The sequence below is a fragment of the Astyanax mexicanus genome, chromosome 12 (genome assembly GCF_023375975.1).
Source record: "Astyanax mexicanus isolate ESR-SI-001 chromosome 12, AstMex3_surface, whole genome shotgun sequence".
Taxonomy (NCBI): Eukaryota; Metazoa; Chordata; class Actinopteri; order Characiformes; family Acestrorhamphidae; genus Astyanax; species Astyanax mexicanus.
This window is the reverse complement of record NC_064419.1, coordinates 27,113,105-27,130,992: the sequence shown is the minus strand read 5'-3', so window position 1 is coordinate 27,130,992 and position 17,888 is coordinate 27,113,105. Positions and strand designations below refer to the sequence as shown.

The 17,888-nt window shown below is 36.9% G+C and overlaps 1 protein-coding gene across 2 annotated transcripts in view; it reads right to left on the bottom strand.

Moving 5' to 3' along the window:
- The window catches only part of antxr1a (ANTXR cell adhesion molecule 1a), a 72,530-nt gene that overhangs the window by 9,953 nt on the left and 44,689 nt on the right, over window positions 1–17,888 (bottom strand). For both annotated transcript variants that reach the window (XM_015601706.3, XM_022671120.2), the window contains exons 15-17: window positions 15,824–15,919; window positions 13,168–13,335; window positions 9,192–9,272 (exon numbers count right to left, since the gene is read on the bottom strand). In XM_015601706.3, the coding sequence (XP_015457192.2) occupies window positions 9,192–9,272; window positions 13,168–13,335; window positions 15,824–15,919 (345 nt within the window). The remainder of the gene's footprint in view (window positions 1–9,191; window positions 9,273–13,167; window positions 13,336–15,823; window positions 15,920–17,888) is intronic.

The window sequence follows — 17,888 nt, the reverse complement described above, 5'->3', positions numbered from 1 at the left end:
AAACAGCTACTTACATATTTAAATACCTCTAATAGCTTTAATAATAACATATAGTAATTTGATATTAAACTTGTGTATAACTTGTACAATAGAACATTTGAGTATTTTACATATAAACATTGAGTATTTTAGTTCCATTTATAGTGTTTATGAAAATAAAATATTAAGATAGTTTTAAAAAGGAAGTCTTGTTAAAGTTGCTGGCATATCTCTTTTTAGGGTGTATTTAAGGTAGAATTTTTCTGAACCAACTTACACTGAACGATCGAGATGACGTGACCGCAACTCTACTCTAGCAAGACTTCAATGATTTTATCGTGTCACTGGAAATCTGTCTGCGACAGTGAAATCACTTGAAAACTGTTTATGGTTAACTAGTAGCAGTTTAAGCAGCTGGGTTGCAGTTTGTATCCAATATAGTATATTAAATTCAAATATATGAAGTGTACAGTGAACCCATCTAACAGTTTACACTTGAAAATGGTAAAGAGCTATCCATTATAGATAAAGAAGAGTGTTTTAATATGAAGTACCAGAATTACCAAGTACCAAAGAGAAAATTCCCTTCCTAATGTTAAGTTTTTTATTATCAAGTTATTTTTTATGTAATGGTTAAATGCATGACTTAGCATGGCAATGCTACAAGGTAAGAGAGCAAATTCACATCAGCTATTTTTAATGTACCCTTACTAGTCGACTACTTGAACTAATACAGGGCAGATGTCTAAAAAAATACATCTGGGCATTTACCAAAGGCTGAATCTTGTAAATTTAGAAGATTGATTCACTAACTGAATCCCAAACTGTGTGACCGCAGTTGCTATGCTAACCAAAATACACCACAGCTACACTCAAAACACATTAATGCTCCGAAACTGGGTCAGGTTGGAAGATTTGTGCAGAATTTGGGGATTTCTCAATACACTTCCAACAAATCTCATTATTCCCCAAGAGAGCTGAGTTTGCATTTGTGTTCTAAGGCTCAGAGTTCAGTGATCACTCTGGGCTTTATGCAGGAAAATTTAAGACAACTTCCCGAATGAAATGGAGAAAATGGAGAAGGTGGGGAAGTGAATGTTGCTGACTTGGGGGTAGTAATCTCCTTCACAAAACCACACCACAGTGCTCTGAATGAGGCCAAACACCACCACCCCCACCCCCAGGTGCACATTTCAAACTTGGCTGCTTGTAATGGTTTTCCCAGACTGCGCTAAAATGAACTGTTTAAATCTAGAGCACTGTATGCATTTGCAGACGTCTAGATGCCAGCTAGCAACACATATGCCTGACAGCACATCTGTGAGTTTGTTTCACTGCTCACAGCTGCTTCCCCTCTGCTATATACACATTCCGTTGGCTCATTCCTTTCAAGGGTCACTCCACCAAATATCAGAATTTTACTATTTAACATGCTACATTTATGAAGAGTACTGTGATGTTTCACAGCTACAGTCTTCTACCCCTAAACCATTACGAAGATTATGATTTTAACCCATATTGGCGATATTCTCTGGGGAACCCTAAAGACTTTCTAGGCCTTCAGATAAAAGCCGAAAATGCAATTTATAATATAATAATACGTCTTTATTTTTTGCAATTTTTTGATAAAGTTAGGATCATAAAAAAAATTATATTGTCACACCTTAGCCTGTTTCTTTCTTAAATGTTTCCTTTTTTGGTCCTTTCTGATCCTGTCTTCTGTTTCCTTGTTTTGTTTACCTCCCCTTTGCTATACTGTGCTATGCTAGTGTTCTGTCTCTGACCTAGCCCCGCCCTAGCCATTAATGTCATCACCTTGTGTCTTGTTTGTAACCCTGCCCCTTTGATTCCAGTCTCAGGTGTTCCTCACTCTTCTCATGTTTATAAGCCCCTTTGTTTGAGAGTTTCCTTGTTGAGTTTTTTGGTTCCTTGTATCGTAGTATCTTTTGTCTTCTTAGTATCTTTCTTGTGCCTTTAATTCTCAGAGTTTCATGTATTCAGGTTTGTTGTTTTGTTTGATATGTGTTCTAGATATTCCAAGTTTTGCTTTAGTTTGTTAAGTCTTAGATCCCAGTGAATTTCCAGCCATAGAGTCTCTAGTATTCTTAGTTTTGCCTAGTCTTAGTTCTTGTCTGTGTTAAAGTAATAATTCCAGTCTTGTTTGAGTTATTTGCGTTACCCCTGTTTGTTTTTAGTTTTAGTAGCTTTTGTGTATCTTTTGTTTGAATAAATCTTATATCTGCATTTACATCCATCTATCTCAGTCTGTGACACATATGTAGCTATGGAAGATACTGTTAAGAAAGCTCTTTCCATTTTTGGTAATATTTTAAAAGCTGCACTGAAGGCCAGATTAGACGATTTTTCTAGTCGGTCCTGACAGCTGATGACATCACATAAGGTGATCTGATGCTCTAGACCAGCAATTTAACTGCTAGATGTTAATACACTCGCACCTGACTGCAAAAACAAAGTGTAGAAATCTGCTGGATCTGTATCTGAATTAAAACTCAAATAATTGTAGAATGTGTAAAACTAATGTGCCTCTGGGGTAAAGCAAAGTAAAGACTTTTAATACCACTAACCAGATACCCCTTTCGAGAGTATGTTATTTAGCCCAGTGCAGTGTAGTTGGGTAAACTTCACAGTTGAGTTCTGCATGAGAATTCACTGAAATTCCACAACATTTTAAATGTGGGGTATCAGCAACTGGCCAATGAGGGTGCTGTCAGTATCATTTTGCATATCCTAGCTTGTAAAACCTGGTACATGCACTGCATAATGTCTTTAATTTAAACTGTCCATATGCTTCAGTGTTAGTGCTAACAAACTACTTGAAACCCCAGTGGCAGCAATTAGAATTCAGCGTTATGAAATTTTACTGTTTTTTTTTTTTTGTTTTGTTTTGTTTTGTTTTTTTTACTTTTTTTGTCCTTGATGACTAATACTAAAGAACTAACTCATTCAGACACTAACATGCCAGATGTCATGGGACATGAGACTAGTACTGTGTCCCAAGACGTTTGCCATATTCTCTGAAGATAAAGAATGTTGCAGTGGCCTGTGGGATATATGTGCGTGGCCTCCTGCATTGAGTGTGGATATGGTTTCTTCTAGATTTGCTTGTCTGCTTGCATGGACAAGTCTGCTTGCATGTTGCTGGTCAAGATCATTATCACCCACTAAGCTGTCCACTTCAGAAATGGAACATCCCTCCATCTAGCGCCCACTATCAGCTCTGAAGATTGACATTGACCACAACAGTACTTAACTAATTGTAAGGAGTATTAAGATTTTTGCAGCTAAGAGGCTCCAAACACACTCAAAACAAAGACTTTGGCTTTAATGCCTCATTACAGGATGAGTGTGTTTTTAAACAAAACCCAGGAGGCGCATTTATCCATTGCATCCAGTGAAATATTATGAATGCAAAATTTGGAAATATTGGTGGAGCCGTCTTGCAGCAGAGAAATGGCGCTGGCTAAACCGTGTCGACGCCAAATGTGACTCAGAGCTGGGCTCGAGGATATGAAGTTGAGGACTGGCTCTCTGGAGAGAAGGAGGGTGGGGGAGTTTTTCTGCGCCATTAATGACAACACCTCAAAGGGCAAGTCTTACTTAGTGCTTTGCTTTCATCATATGAAGCTTTCATTAACCTAAATTCTTTTTAGCAAAGATGGAGGCCAGCTAGCTGCATTAGGACATGTGTTTGCTGTTTTCATTTGATGTTTGACTGCATTTTAACCCTAATTTAACTCAATTTCTTAACTAGTGTAATAAAAAGATGACAAAAACGACTTGAGGGACCAGTTAGATGTTTTCCTAACTCATCTGTTGTGGTTCTGTGTAAGTACCTGATATTAAGCTAATGTAAGCTAAAGTTTATATTAAGATTATGGTAACAAAAAGAAGTCTAATGAAATCTCGATAACAGAGTTAATGTATTACTCTTGTTTTGTACTTTATTTTAGTTTTTTTAGACTGGGAAAAGGCAAGCAACTGATCGTTGGAAGCCTGTAACTGATGTTGAAATGTCTGAAATAACATTGTTAGAACTTTTGTTTTGAGTCCTGTAAAGAAATTAGTTGGACATTCACTGTGAATTTTATAAAGGCTTCTTAAAAAGACATAATTTCAACATCAAACGATGTCCACAGAGGATCTGTAATGTTTTTTGTGATACCAATAGTAGACATTTAAACGTCCACAATAGTTGTTAAAGAGCTCTCTGAATGTCTTTTACACGTCCAATATTGACATCACTGGACATCATTAGTAGACGTTTAAATGCCATTAAAAAGCCACCTTTTTATACCCACAATAGATGTTAAAGAGATGTGCTCTCTGAACGTCTTTTACACATCCAATATAGGAATTATTGGTGTTCAGTAGTACATGTTTAAAAGATATTCAAAAAAACAATCTTTTTAATGCCCACAATAGATGTTAGAGAATGCTCTTTGAAAGCCTTTTGCACATCCAATATTGACACGATTGGACATCAGTAATAGACATTTAAAAGATATTCAGAAAAAAATTAAAAGTTTCAAAAACGATCATTTCTGATTTTCAGAGGACACGATTTGAACACTGAACAGGAACATCAAAACAATGTCTTTTTTTTAGACGTGTTTGCTCAGTGGAAGATAACTTTATAATATAAAGTTTATAATGAGACATTATTTTTCATCAAAGGATTGATGTTGAAAAAAGAATAAGAGAAAATACGTGTCTTTTTGAGCTTTTACATCATGAGGAAACAGCAACTTGAGTAACCAGTTAGCTGTATCTAGCTGTCTAGCCAAGTATCTTATACCTCCAGCGACACCTTAATAACCAGTTCTTCTTCTCTTCTCTACACAATCTATTTAGTTTTATTAGTGCACTTATTAGTATTCCACTTGCATTTAGTATCAAATGTTCCATCTGCAGTACAACCCAAGAAGCTGTTCTCTTGTTACATAACTTAACCACTAATGTGCATGCACTAATCCAGCTGTAGCCAAACTATGTGGCTCAAGATGAAGTTTTTTTTCTTCATTTCTTATTCCCTTTTCTCTCTCTCATAACGTCTATATTGGATTCATATTAGTATATATATATATATATATATATATATATATATACATATATATATATATTTTTTTTTTTCCTTTTTTACTTCTCAAAGTGCTGTATATGTTTTCAGTGCATTTTGTTTATGAATTAATAGTTAACATGCAGAGACTGGTAGCAGAAAGTGATTAGTATTCAGAGCCCACTGTTCTCACTAAGTTTTTGCATATTTTGGTTTGTGTGGTTGCGTTTTTTAAACTATGAGTTTTTTAATCATGAAAAACATTACATCATCTTGCTTACAGTATTGCAATATAATAAACTGGGACTCCTGTATTGTGGTATGTGTTGTATTGGTTGGTTGGTGGTTGATGTGATACAGTGGATAACATTACCGCCTGCCAGTAAGTTACCATGTGGAAGACTGGGGTTCAATTCCGGGTCTGGGTGACTGAATGCTGTGCTACACCAATAAGGGAGATTGGGCAAGACTCCTAACACTACATTGGCCCTCCTCTGTAATAGGAGCTGTAAGCTGCTCTGGATAGTGTCAGCTAAATGCCGTAAATGGAAATGGAATGGAAATGTGTTGCCATGATCTTGCCAATGTACAGCTTTACTTAGATTAGGATTAGTATTTGATATTTGTTCATAATCAGTATCTAATTTTTACTGTAACATTAGTAGAGTTACAGTCTTCTTTTTTTTAGGGGAAAGGAAAACATGACTATTTGTTGACATCAAAAGAAATAGTTGATACAAACGGTAAATTACATGTAAATGCAATATATAACACAATTATATACACTATAAATCATCCGTAAGATCCCAAATATACTATGCCTTTATTATGGCTATCATTGCCGTAGGGAAGCGGTAAAAACCTTTCCACTGCCGTTATTTTGCCTGGACTAGGAGAAATGGCATGCAACAGGTGGCTTTCTCATTATCAGTCTTTTGGGCATTGTTTTTCAACCTAGAGTCAAGGGAGAATGAAGAATGAAGGAGGGGAAATAAGTGCTGGTCTTTGAGGACATGCTGAGCAGCCTGCCCATGTTCTTTTAGGCACCATTAAACTCTTACATGGAGGTGTCCAAAGATTTCTTTATAGGCTGCTGATTCTGTCATTTTAGTTATTTACAAAAAACACTCCACCATGTTAAGTGCACTAATATCTTTGCACTGTGTTCATGTAAATATTGTATATAGAGTATGTGTAATTTGTGTATTTATACTGTCCTGTCTTCTTATTTGTTTGTCTGGATATATGTGTCTGTGTATTAGCAAGGACTTCCCGATACAATACATACCTTCGTACGATCATACAGTACAGCACCTCTCTGATGTGCCGGGCTTGAGCCCTAGATGGACATTACATTACCCTTTATTTTTTATATGTTTTTATGTGCACTGCCACTGTTTATTCTCTGTAAAGTTGGAAAACTATTTATTTATAAAACTATTTTGTTAGGATTATTTATATATTCTACGTATTATTATGTAATATTATTATGTATTATTATGTAATTATCATGTAATATTATAATGTAATATTATGTATATATAATATTATGTAATATTTTCTAATACTAAATTCAAGCTCAAACTAAATCATATTCTTAAAGTTTAGTTAAGAAATCAATATTTGGTGGAATAACCCTGGTTTTTAATTACAGTTTTCACACACTTGGCGTGTTCTCCTCCACCAGTCTTACACACTGCTTTTGGATAACTTTACGCTACTCCTGGTGCAACAATTCAAGCAGTTCAGCTTGGTTTGATGGCTTGTTATCGTCCATTTTACTCTTGATTATATTCCAGATGTTTTCAATTTGGTAAAATCAAAGAAACTCATTGTTTTTAAAAGGTCTCTTATTTTATTTCAGAGCTGTATTACTACTCTATTGTTATTTATACTATTTTTATTATCATTCAATCAATATATCACAATATACTGAGTTTTTTTTATGTAATAAGAACAGAGGGATCTAATAACACTGCTATACAAAATTCAACCACTGTCTGACACCAATCTTTACATGTAAACTAATCATTCAAAATCAATACAGTTTTAAAAATGTATACAGTACTGCAAAACAAAAGATTGCAATACTACACAGTATTGATGTTATATTCTTTTGCCCGTATATAGCTCACCAACGTCTGCAGAATTCAGACCCAAACATTATCCAACTATTGTATGTAAAACAATTACATTTCACTTCTCATGCAAGCTGGGAAAATATAAAGTGCTAAATATTAAGCTAATAAAGTGGTTCTGGAATAGTGTAATTAACTGCTTTTTCTGGAATACAAACTGCTTTTTTCTGTGGCATTACTTAAAACCCGTTTTTAGCATCTTTATTTTTTTATTTTATAAATAGTAAAGCATGGCTAAAAATAGTAGTTACAGAATTTTAGCTGACAATACTGGTATCAGTATTGACCACAAGGCCCTAAAGCCTATGAATGGATCTAAAATATGCTGCCAAAATCTATTAAATATGGGTCTGCAGAGATTCAGAGCTCAGTCAGAATGTAACTTCCCTTCAGAAATGGAAACGCAAGCCAGCACTAATATCTCAAACTCACAAATCTTTCACTTTTATCTGTATCAGAGCAACACATGACTCTCTCTCATGCCAAAACACCAGCTATACTGTGCAGTGTACATTGAATTATGTGCATACATAATTCCTCAGATCTGTCTTATCTGCATCCATGCTAAACACGCTGTGTTTGTTCCTGTGTCAGTGGGAATCTGCTTTTCATTTCCTCTCTGGCTGCGGGATGTTGCTGTATTCCTCAGCTCTCATCCGGCCTGGCTAAATCTTAAGAAAGCCGAGCCTCACGGTCATGACTGACAGGTTTAAAAGGTGGCTTAGCGGTTTGTCATGCTGGATTGGGACAAAAACGATGAACAATTACATCAACAGACTTTTAAGAGCTTGTGAACTTTCTGTAGAAAGAGCCGGCACAGCTGAGAGGTACAAGACAAGTCATACCATGTGGCTGAAGGCTGGATCTCTGTATCGATATTAAGAGTGTGACATAATGTATCGTTTAAAATAATATCGTTCTAATTTTTAGGTACCACAAAAAATCCATATTGTGATAATAATAGTACAGTATTACTCACTTTCAGAAAAAACTGTGTAGAATTTTTAGAATTACAGTTTCGTTTACTTAGGTGCCCCCAGCGGCAAGACTTGTTAAATTAGAAGGGAAACATGGTGACACCCCTGTTCCTTACTGGTGTCGAATAATGCGCCTTATAATCTGGTGTGCCTTATGTATGAAAATAGACCAGAAAATAGACGTTCATTGGTAGTGCACCTTTATGCTACATTATTTATTTTGTAAGATTATTCATTTTATATAATTTGATTATTGTTTTTACGTTACTACTGTTTACACATTAAACAAAAATGTGTAAAAAAAACTTTTATTAACATTTATTGTGTTGAAAGAGTATATTCTTGAAATTCAGTGTTTTGTAATATTGCCAAAAATATAATCGCAAAAATGCCCTGAAATATTGTGCTATAATAATTGATATCCTAATAATTTACTTTTAAATCAATCAGGTGTGTTATGAGGCAAAATATTACTAAATAGTGTGACTGAAGTGAAGGCTGAAATCTCAGACTGGAGTAATTACATTTCTGTTTTACTTTAGTGTCAACACTATTTTTCTGAAATATAGAAAGTAGCTCAGAATTGTTTAAATGTTTTTTTTACTGTTAGATTCAGGCTATGTCCACTAGCATCCAGTTATTTTTTAAAATGGAGGTTTTCTCTTCCCCAGTTTTTAAAAATATTTTTATCCTCACAGAGATACAAAAAACAAGAAAACACTTGCGTAAGTGTACTATACCAATATGGGGAGATAGTACCTCATCAACAAAGAAGAAATAAAAGGATTAATCCCAAATTACACACTACTCACTATGTAGTGAACTCAAATCTAATCTAAACAGAGTATTAATATGGAGGCATTTGGGACTATTTCAGTCAGAAACTGATCACACCATACCACATCAAACTACAGTACTATTTTAGAGTGGAGGGGAGGCCAAAAGGCTTTTTTGTAAATATTTGGATGTGTGTAGACAGGGACTGAAATCTGCTGTTTTCTTCTTGTTATGGGTTCTTACCTTGTCTCCTGGCTGAGGTCTCATGATGGACACCCTGTCATAGCCTTTCTTCAGAAGCACCCAGAGTGCATCCAGTTTACCCTGAAAAAGGCAACACAGCACACATTATATATTAGGAAATTGTTAGTAATAATCTTTCTTGCTATTTCTCACTTTCTAATAGAATGTTCACTTTTCCGATAGAAGGTCTTGTTACTTCTTCCTGTATTCGTGTTTACCTGCATTTGCCAGATTCTTTATTTTCTTTTGGTCTGATTTAGTACTTCAAACTATAAAAGGGAAACCGAAATCTAGTGTAGAACTTGCATAAATTGGGCTCTTTTCTCAGGAGCCAACGTCCTTCTTTGGTTAGACATTCTGCAGCTATGCTTACCTCTGACCTTTCCCTGAGCAAATTGGCAGAGACTCTAATCCACATTCGGACTCAATCACGGCTTGGCTATCAGGTTGATGATCATTAACATGCAAGTTTCATTGCGTTCTGCTTTTCCACTGAGTTACAAGTTAGTTTATTAGGAACATGACAGACTGGCATGCAATTTTAGATTACGATAAACGTTTTTATTAAGCCAACCATAAATAAAAAAAATTAAAACAGAGCTACCAAACTGCTGGTGTGACAGAGAGAGATTTTAAAAAGTTAACTACGTTTAGAGAAAAACAATGAAACAGTGTCTAGAGGAATGAAGAATAAATGAAGAATAAATAAAAAAGAGATTGAATGTTTATAGAAATGTGTAGAAAACACTAGATAACAAAAGCCAAAAAAAAAAATCTTATCCACAGCAATGCGACTCAGTCGGAACTAGCAGTTTGGACTTTAACCAACATGAAATTCATGGATGGAGGTTTTCAGTGGTAGGATAGACAGGTACACAGGTAAAACTCTTAAATATTTGGGATAATGGGTCCTACCTTACACATTGCACAAGGCGCATTGTGATGCTCATCACTATCTTACACCCTGCCAACACTCTATTTTTATGTCTTGTGCCTGCACTGTTTAAATAGTGCCAAAGCTAATGAATATATCTAAGCTAATAGGTGTGTTGGTCTGGAAGTGAGGTGTGTTCAATTATATTTCTGGCATATTGCTTTGCAACGAAAAACACAGGGGCACCACTGACAGAGCGGACCTGGACACACTGATTTATTTCATGTTAAAAAACACAGCCATGATTAACTTGGAGAAAAACCAGAAGGTTGTTTTTTGAGCAATAAAATGCTGGCTCTGTCTTTTCAATTTCTTGGAGACTAGAACAACATGTATCTGCTCTCCTTTACAGACCCCCACCAGCTGGCAGTGTGCACACATCTCCACACCTCGGGCTACCTCTTCACTTGCTACCTCGATGCCACATGTACAGCTTGTTGTGAGCCAAAAAGCTGTAGGAACTGAACAGGCTATGATGAAGTGCTCGGTTAGGGAAAACACTCAATACATATGGCTGTCAGCTGAGCCGCTCACTAGCAGACCCGGTGCCTTCGTACAATTACTAGTAGGCACCTCATATGAGCTGACCACAGGCAGACCATACTGACATGCCCACATACTCCAACCTCACTAAATCAAACATCTGATCCCTAATATTTACACTAGATGCCATGACCTATGAGCAGACTGTGCATGATGTGTTGACACATTGCTCAAACATTTACAGGGCCAAGTGTGGAACAAAGGCCAAATGCTGGATAAAGTGTGTTTGGAAAGCTAGAAATCTAAACAGCTTCAGTGAAATCTACAGTTTTCCTCAGAAAAACAACAGTCAGTTTACTGAACATTATAATTAAAGTCATTTTCATATTTTCATTACTAATCATATTTGAGGCAGAATGTGGCACTCAACCAGTTGCGGAAACCATAGATTGCAAAATGGATTGATAAATGAAGAAGCAGATGATCCCAACTGACTACTGGATTTTCTTTCTAGCTATATAAGCTAAAGGGGTAACTTTGTAGGACATTCGAAAAAACATATAGAGGTAGTTTCCCAGAGCTAAAAAAAAAAGGCTCCCTAAAAGTACACTAGATTCAGTGTCAAAAGATTTCATTACAGATCATTTGGAGAATTTGTGCGGTTTAATTTGTCATTAAATGTTTATGCAATGTAAAGAACACCTTACAAAACCAAATATTGTCAAAAATCATTTTGTATAAAAAGATAAAGTGCAAAATCAAGCCCTTCTGATGACTTTTTAATAAAAAAAACATTTCTTAATAAAATAATCTTTTTAAATAAAAGATTTTTTTTAAATAACATTCTCTCATTCCCACACTTTAGTAAGTTAATAGTAAGTAGATAATTACTTAATTATGACAGCTTATTTACAGCTTTATTTTCTCTGCATAACTAACCTGGTCCAAGACATTATTAACCCATTTACTCCCAATTATTGCAAATTAAACTGACATGCAAGAGGTCATGGGATAGCCACTTCTGTTCAAGTTGTGAGGTGCAATCTTGTGAGTGAGGTTAAACACTGGCCGTGCTCATAGTAAGGCAATGTGAATGATCAGTTTGGAAGTTGAGCGAGGTCACATGTGTACTTTGAATACATCATTAAAAGGCATTACTAGGGCTGGGTTTTGTTTTAAAAAAAATATATGATACTTTGAATTTGGTTCCAATAACCAATGTTTTTTTATTCCTTTTTAACAAAAAAAAGAAAACGATAATTATTCTTACACGTATTTATGTAGCAGCCGTCATGAGTAATCTTACAGCGTGAGTGAGAGAGCGAGGGAGAGACAAAGCGATTGACAGAATAAGTACGAGAAAAACCGCATGAGTAAAAGACAGTGCAAGTTAGCGAGAGACAGAGCAAGTGAGAGAGAGGGAGAGACAGAGTGAGTGAGAGAGAGTAAGAGACAGCGAGAGTAAAAGAAAGAAAATGCAAGTGAGTGAGAGACAATGCGAGTTGGCGAAAGAGAGCAAGTAAGAGACAGCGCAAGTGAGAGAGAGGAAGAGACAGGGAGAGTAAAAGAAAGAAAATGCAAGTGAGTGAGAGACAACGCGAGTTAGCGAAAGAGAGCAAGTAAGAGACAGCGCAAGTGAGAGAGAGGAAGAGACAGGGAGAGTGAAAGAAAGAAAGTGCAAGTTAGCGAGAGTCAGCACAAGTTAGCGATAAATAGAGTGAGTGATAAAGAGGGAAAGACAGTGCGAGTAAGAGCGGGAGACAGTGAGAGTGAAAGTAAGTGCAAATTAATGAGAGACAGCGCTAGTAAGCAAGAGACAGAGCAAGTAAGATTAAGAGAGAGAGAGAGGAAAAGATAGACAGCGAGAGTGAAAGTAAGAAAGTGCGAGTTAGTGAGAGACAGTGCAAGTTAGTGAGAGACAGTGTGAGAGCAATTGTAGCACAGTGGTCATCGATTGCAGTTGTTCTTACCTTGCTGTGCTTGCTCTCCGCATATGGCGCATTTATGTGCATTTTATGCAAAGTATTAAAAAAACAGGCACCATTTATTTATTAATTTTTTTATTTCGATACCCAGCCCTAGGCATTACCACCCACAGTGGACTGCTCATCAGCTAATATAATCATTCTAAGATCAGTCTGGTTAGAATGCCAGACAGACAGTGCATATCCTGTATGTCCCATGACATTTGGCATATCAGTGTGATGATCTTGTTCAGTCACCAAACAAAGCCATTACCACACACTAGGATCCTGTTCACATGCCTTTTTTTTAAGCACGTCTATTTGATTTTAAAGTGCATCACAAGCAGCTTGCTTGACGCTAACTGATGAAATACAGTAGTTTCCATTAAGTGTTAGACACATTAGCCTCTTAGCTCCAATTAAAATGGAAAGAAGCACATCAGACACCAAACATGCCTTCTTGGCTGATTGTGTTTGCTTAAGGTAATGGAAAAAACTGTGTAAATGTGATTTTTGGTTAAACCTTTGTAGCATTTTCCAGAGAAGCATGAATTCTTGGCTAAAAGAAAAGCGTGCTGTAAGCTGCCATCATCACCTTAATTGGCGAGTACCACTTGCGAGGGCCAGGGGGTTTGCGCATGCCGTTATTCAGGATCCTGGATGGTGATACTTCAAACTCTTGCTCAGGCATCTTTACCCTGGCGTTCTTCGCTTTCTCCAGCTTGGCGCCCTCTTCAGTCGACCCCTTTTCACCCCAGCGCACCTGGAGTTAGAGAACAAGAAGAAGATAAGATATTGTTTATACTTACCATATTTGCACTATTAGGCGCACTAACAATGAACATCTATTTTCATACATAAGGTGCACTGGATTGTAAGGCGGATTTTAAGATTTTAAGGAACTTTTACTTCAGCAGGTCTCGGCACTGGGTGTTGTTTGGGGGGTAGCTAGCTGAGTTAAGTAAAGCTAAGTTAAGTAAACAAAACTATAAGAAAAAAGACTTTTGATTAAAGTCAAATGATTGCTGGATGTTTTTTACACAGATTTCTCTTCTGGTGAGTAAAGGGCTTTGCTTATTTACAGTAAACTGAGATTCACAAATTTATCCAGCACTAAGGCTGAAGCATTAGCAGCTAACCGTTAGTGGTGCTAGCCGGGGTTAGCAGCAGGCTACAGGCCAATAATACTCACCTCTGAATGGGGAAATAGCAGTTAGCAGCTAATGCTACTCCAGCCTCATTGCTGGAGAACTAAACTGAAACTCCTGTTTAAAGCTGTACTTCAGCGGAGTGACTTTACTGCTTCTTACAACCTGACTGGTAAAATTCATACACAAGGTGCAACGGATTAAAAGTCGCTCTGATGTTTTTTGTTGTATTGCGCTTTATAGTGCAAAAAATACAGTACTCTCATTCACAGTGCTGTTTTGTCTGATCTGATTGGATAAAAGTTTATATTTGCCATTCAGTTCTCAAAACAATCAGCTTCTTGGGAAAGTATGTTTGTTAAAGACTAGAAATACATTAGAAATGTAATGTAACTGAGAGGATTCCAGGGAATCAGTGCAGCGTTCACTGCAGACTTGGTTGTTTGCCATTATTGTAAACAATGGATTTTCTTGCTACAAAAGCCTAGTTTTATAAGCTGCAGCTCTATAGAGTAGACAGGTTTATTGAGATAAATGCTCCTTATGGTATTGTAAATAGTACTTTTATTGTGTGTATTATACTGCAGTCAGTGTTGGTGCTAGCTAAAGCAAAAGGCAATATCCTGTTTCTCTGTGTTGGAGGGTTGTTCCCAACAAGTTAATAGACTGATATGAATTACAGTTCTGTTTCAGTATAAAAAAAAGCACTCTTGCCATTTTCAAACCCTGGATTACAATACGCAACATTTGCAGCTGATTTTAGCCCTGATTCAGCTGAGACAGAATCAAGGAGTGTGAGAGAGGGGCACAGACACCAATATTTGGCCTCCTATTCGCCATTCACAGCATTCAGCGCATATCAGGGCATATCAGGGCATGTTTGATTTTTTACTTAACAGACTTTAATCACAATCTTGTAGCATATAATTCAAGAAAAACATAATTCTGTCTTCCCAATTTGAAGGTATACCCTGGCAAAGAGGAGAAGTTACTATTTGTAGTTTTTTTTTTTTGAGGTCATCTGATACAACAGTGGAGATAGAAAGTGGGTAGGATCTCCATAATCCAGCTCTGGCTTGACTCCACGCTCAATCATGTAAAAGTAAACAATGCTTACGTTCATATTCGCTATTTCTAAACTGGTTCAGTTCAGCGTTCACAAAAAATATAATGCTCTACCTGCAACTTACAATTGCAAGACTACACTACCCAGAATGCACCAGCATGTGACTCTCACTATCTTGTGACCCCTTCAGGAAGTAATTCGCCTGAGTACTAGCACCTGGGGAGCCAGGTTTAAAAGACTGCCCAGAACTTAGATTCAGTGCTGAGTATTGTTTCTGTTCGTCCAGCTTTACATCGCGTTTCTCATTGCCTTTCTTTGATCCTTGTGTATTACCGTTTTTCTGTATCCCGAATCTGATTTTTGCCTGCCCTGTTTATTGCGACCCTGGTATGTTTTCTCCTGTTGGCTCCTGTTCTCTGGTATTGACCCTGCTTGTTCTGACTACTGTCTGTATTACTCCTTTTGTTATTAAAGCTTTGATTTAACATCTGCGCTTGTTTGAGTTTAGCTCCACTATGGCAACGTGTTAAACACTGCTCAAAGGTTGGGTAGCCATCAATATGTGCTGTGCTACTTACCTCCAGTCCTCCCATTTTCCTTTATCAGCACAAAAAGTGGTGAAAGCGACAACAGCAGCTAGCTTTTGTGCTTCATGTTTACCAAGCCCCTCCTACTTAATGCAAGGTGCATGTTTTAAGGTGGTGTTTTGTTTGATTATGCAGCAGATTTAGATGTAGTTAATGTTCATCACTCACTATACAACTAAAAATACATTACCCACCAGCTTGTTTATTAACTGTTATGAATTTAAAATTAGTGTAGTGTACCCAAGGCTTAATTAGATTAGACAAAAGATCATCTGCTTGAATAAGGAAGGTAAATGGGTCTGTACATGATTTATACATTCAGTTTTTTTGGCATTATGACAAAAAAGTCCATAGATAGCTAATGTACATCAGCCTCATAGCCTCAGGGCAAAGCTAACCAAGCTCCAAACATACCTAGGCTGACAGCAGTTACAGTGACAGAATTCTCACCTCCATCCTTTTGATCCCTCCAACCCCTCGTCCTCCATAGTAGGAGGCGTCTACTGTAGGCCACTTCTTCTTAGGGGCGCCGTCTTCCTCCTCGTCCTTAGAAAGTAGTAAAAAAAGGATAACTGTCAGCAACACAAGTCACTCATTGTTTTAAAGCCATTCAAAGACAGTGAAGCCCCCTCTCTACCAGTTCAGGCCTTCAGTGGTGCTCAGAGCACGTTTTTGGCCTAATCGTCCAGATGGTTCAGTGCACTGCCAAAATGAGGTGTGACTATTTCAACTTGACATTTTCATTTCTTGGCCTTTGCAGAGCCCTGAGCCACACTGCCTGCTGGTCCTCCCACCCCCGATTCCCTGATCCAGTAAACTCAATTTCGACACGACTCGCCCAAGTCATGACTTCATTTTTTCCAGCTCTAGACTTTAACAGGCTTCATTCCTCTAGCTGTCCTTCAGATGAAATTTCAGCTTTTCTTTTGTCAACCCGTTCCCAGTGACCCAACAGCTTCATCTGACCACCCAACTACATGTCTCTAACTCCACCGTGCACCAAAAACCAGCTGAGTGTTATAGAAAGCCTATTAGAATGAACAAGCTAGCTGATAGCTTATAATTTGCATGAACTTAGCAAAATTCTAACTGACATCAGAGATGTTATTATTGAGGAGACCTTCCAACATGAATGGGATTTCTCGTAACACTCAATCCCAATGTCCGTTCATAAATTAAATCATGCCTTTCAGCAAAAAGAGCCATTCAGCTTGCTGATTGAACCCAAAAGTGTAAGAGAGTCAGCGTGCTAGTGAGGATGCCTCCCTTTGCTGTGGAGATCGGTGCAAGTGCAGTAGCCATAAAAAAAAACTATGCCATGTACTTTGTACATGTACAAAGCAATTTGTAAAAATAGCAACGTTAAAAACAGCATAAGTACAATTATTTTAATAGTTTAATGCCTTTTGAGGCCAGTGTGCAAAAAGTTTGGTATTATATTAGCAAGATGCTAACTGATATGTCCCAATTATGCATTAGCTACATAAGCCTAACAGCTAAGGTATCAACTTACAACCAAAAAAGTTTATTGATTGATTGGAATAGATCAATTACAGCCCAGTGGAGCTAAGACAAGTGGAGTTAAACAGACGTGACAGGGGTTTGTAATAATTTGTGGTGGTTTTATTTTATAGTACTGGGCGCCCTAAAATTCCTGTGTAATTGGTGAAAGATTTTGCAGCATACAGAGGTTAAAGTAGCTGAAAGTTCAAAAGTTAAAGAGTGCTTAAAATATCCATGGGGTGCTGAGTTTATAACTAGCTTTAAATTCCTCAGCTCCAATCAGCGTTTAAGGAGGCTTTGTTTCACTGTAGAATAAGAGCTTTCTGTTCGGCACATGCCGTCTGTGTTCTTGCATATTCACCTGCTTTTACTTCCATTTCTTTACTCAGAACAGTAAAAAGTGTGACATTATTTTCATGAGTTTTCCAGGCCTTGGGACACTGTCCAAGCTTACAACCCACAGCAGGTTTGCAGCAATAACAATAACAGCCTAATCTAATGATGAGTGGAATAACTGAATGATGCAATGATCGTTCCTCTGTAATTACAGGCTAATCGTCTCATCTCTGTTATTAATTTCTAACAAGTGGTGGAGCACATCTGAATTCCTTTAGTATAGAGACACTAAAAACACACGAATCTTCCGCTGGACCGTAATTACAATAATTCCCAATTCTATGAAATTATTGCTCAAGGGTTTTCCATCCACCTCTTTTATGTTCATTTTGGAAAACCTGCATATAAAAAGCCTTTCATCTATGAGAAAAAAAACCAATTATAATAATAGATGATGAAATGCAAGTCATTTTTGTTCTTTTTCACATTTTGTGCTATACAAATAATTAAAAATCATAATAATCACTTAATTACTTAATTCAACCATCACCAAATAACTTAATCAACTAAAATAAAACCCTGTGGGATTTTTTGTGATGGAAATAATGTTTTTATTTTATAAAAAATCATTTAAAAACATAATAATTACTTAATTACTCCATCGATTCATCCCCAA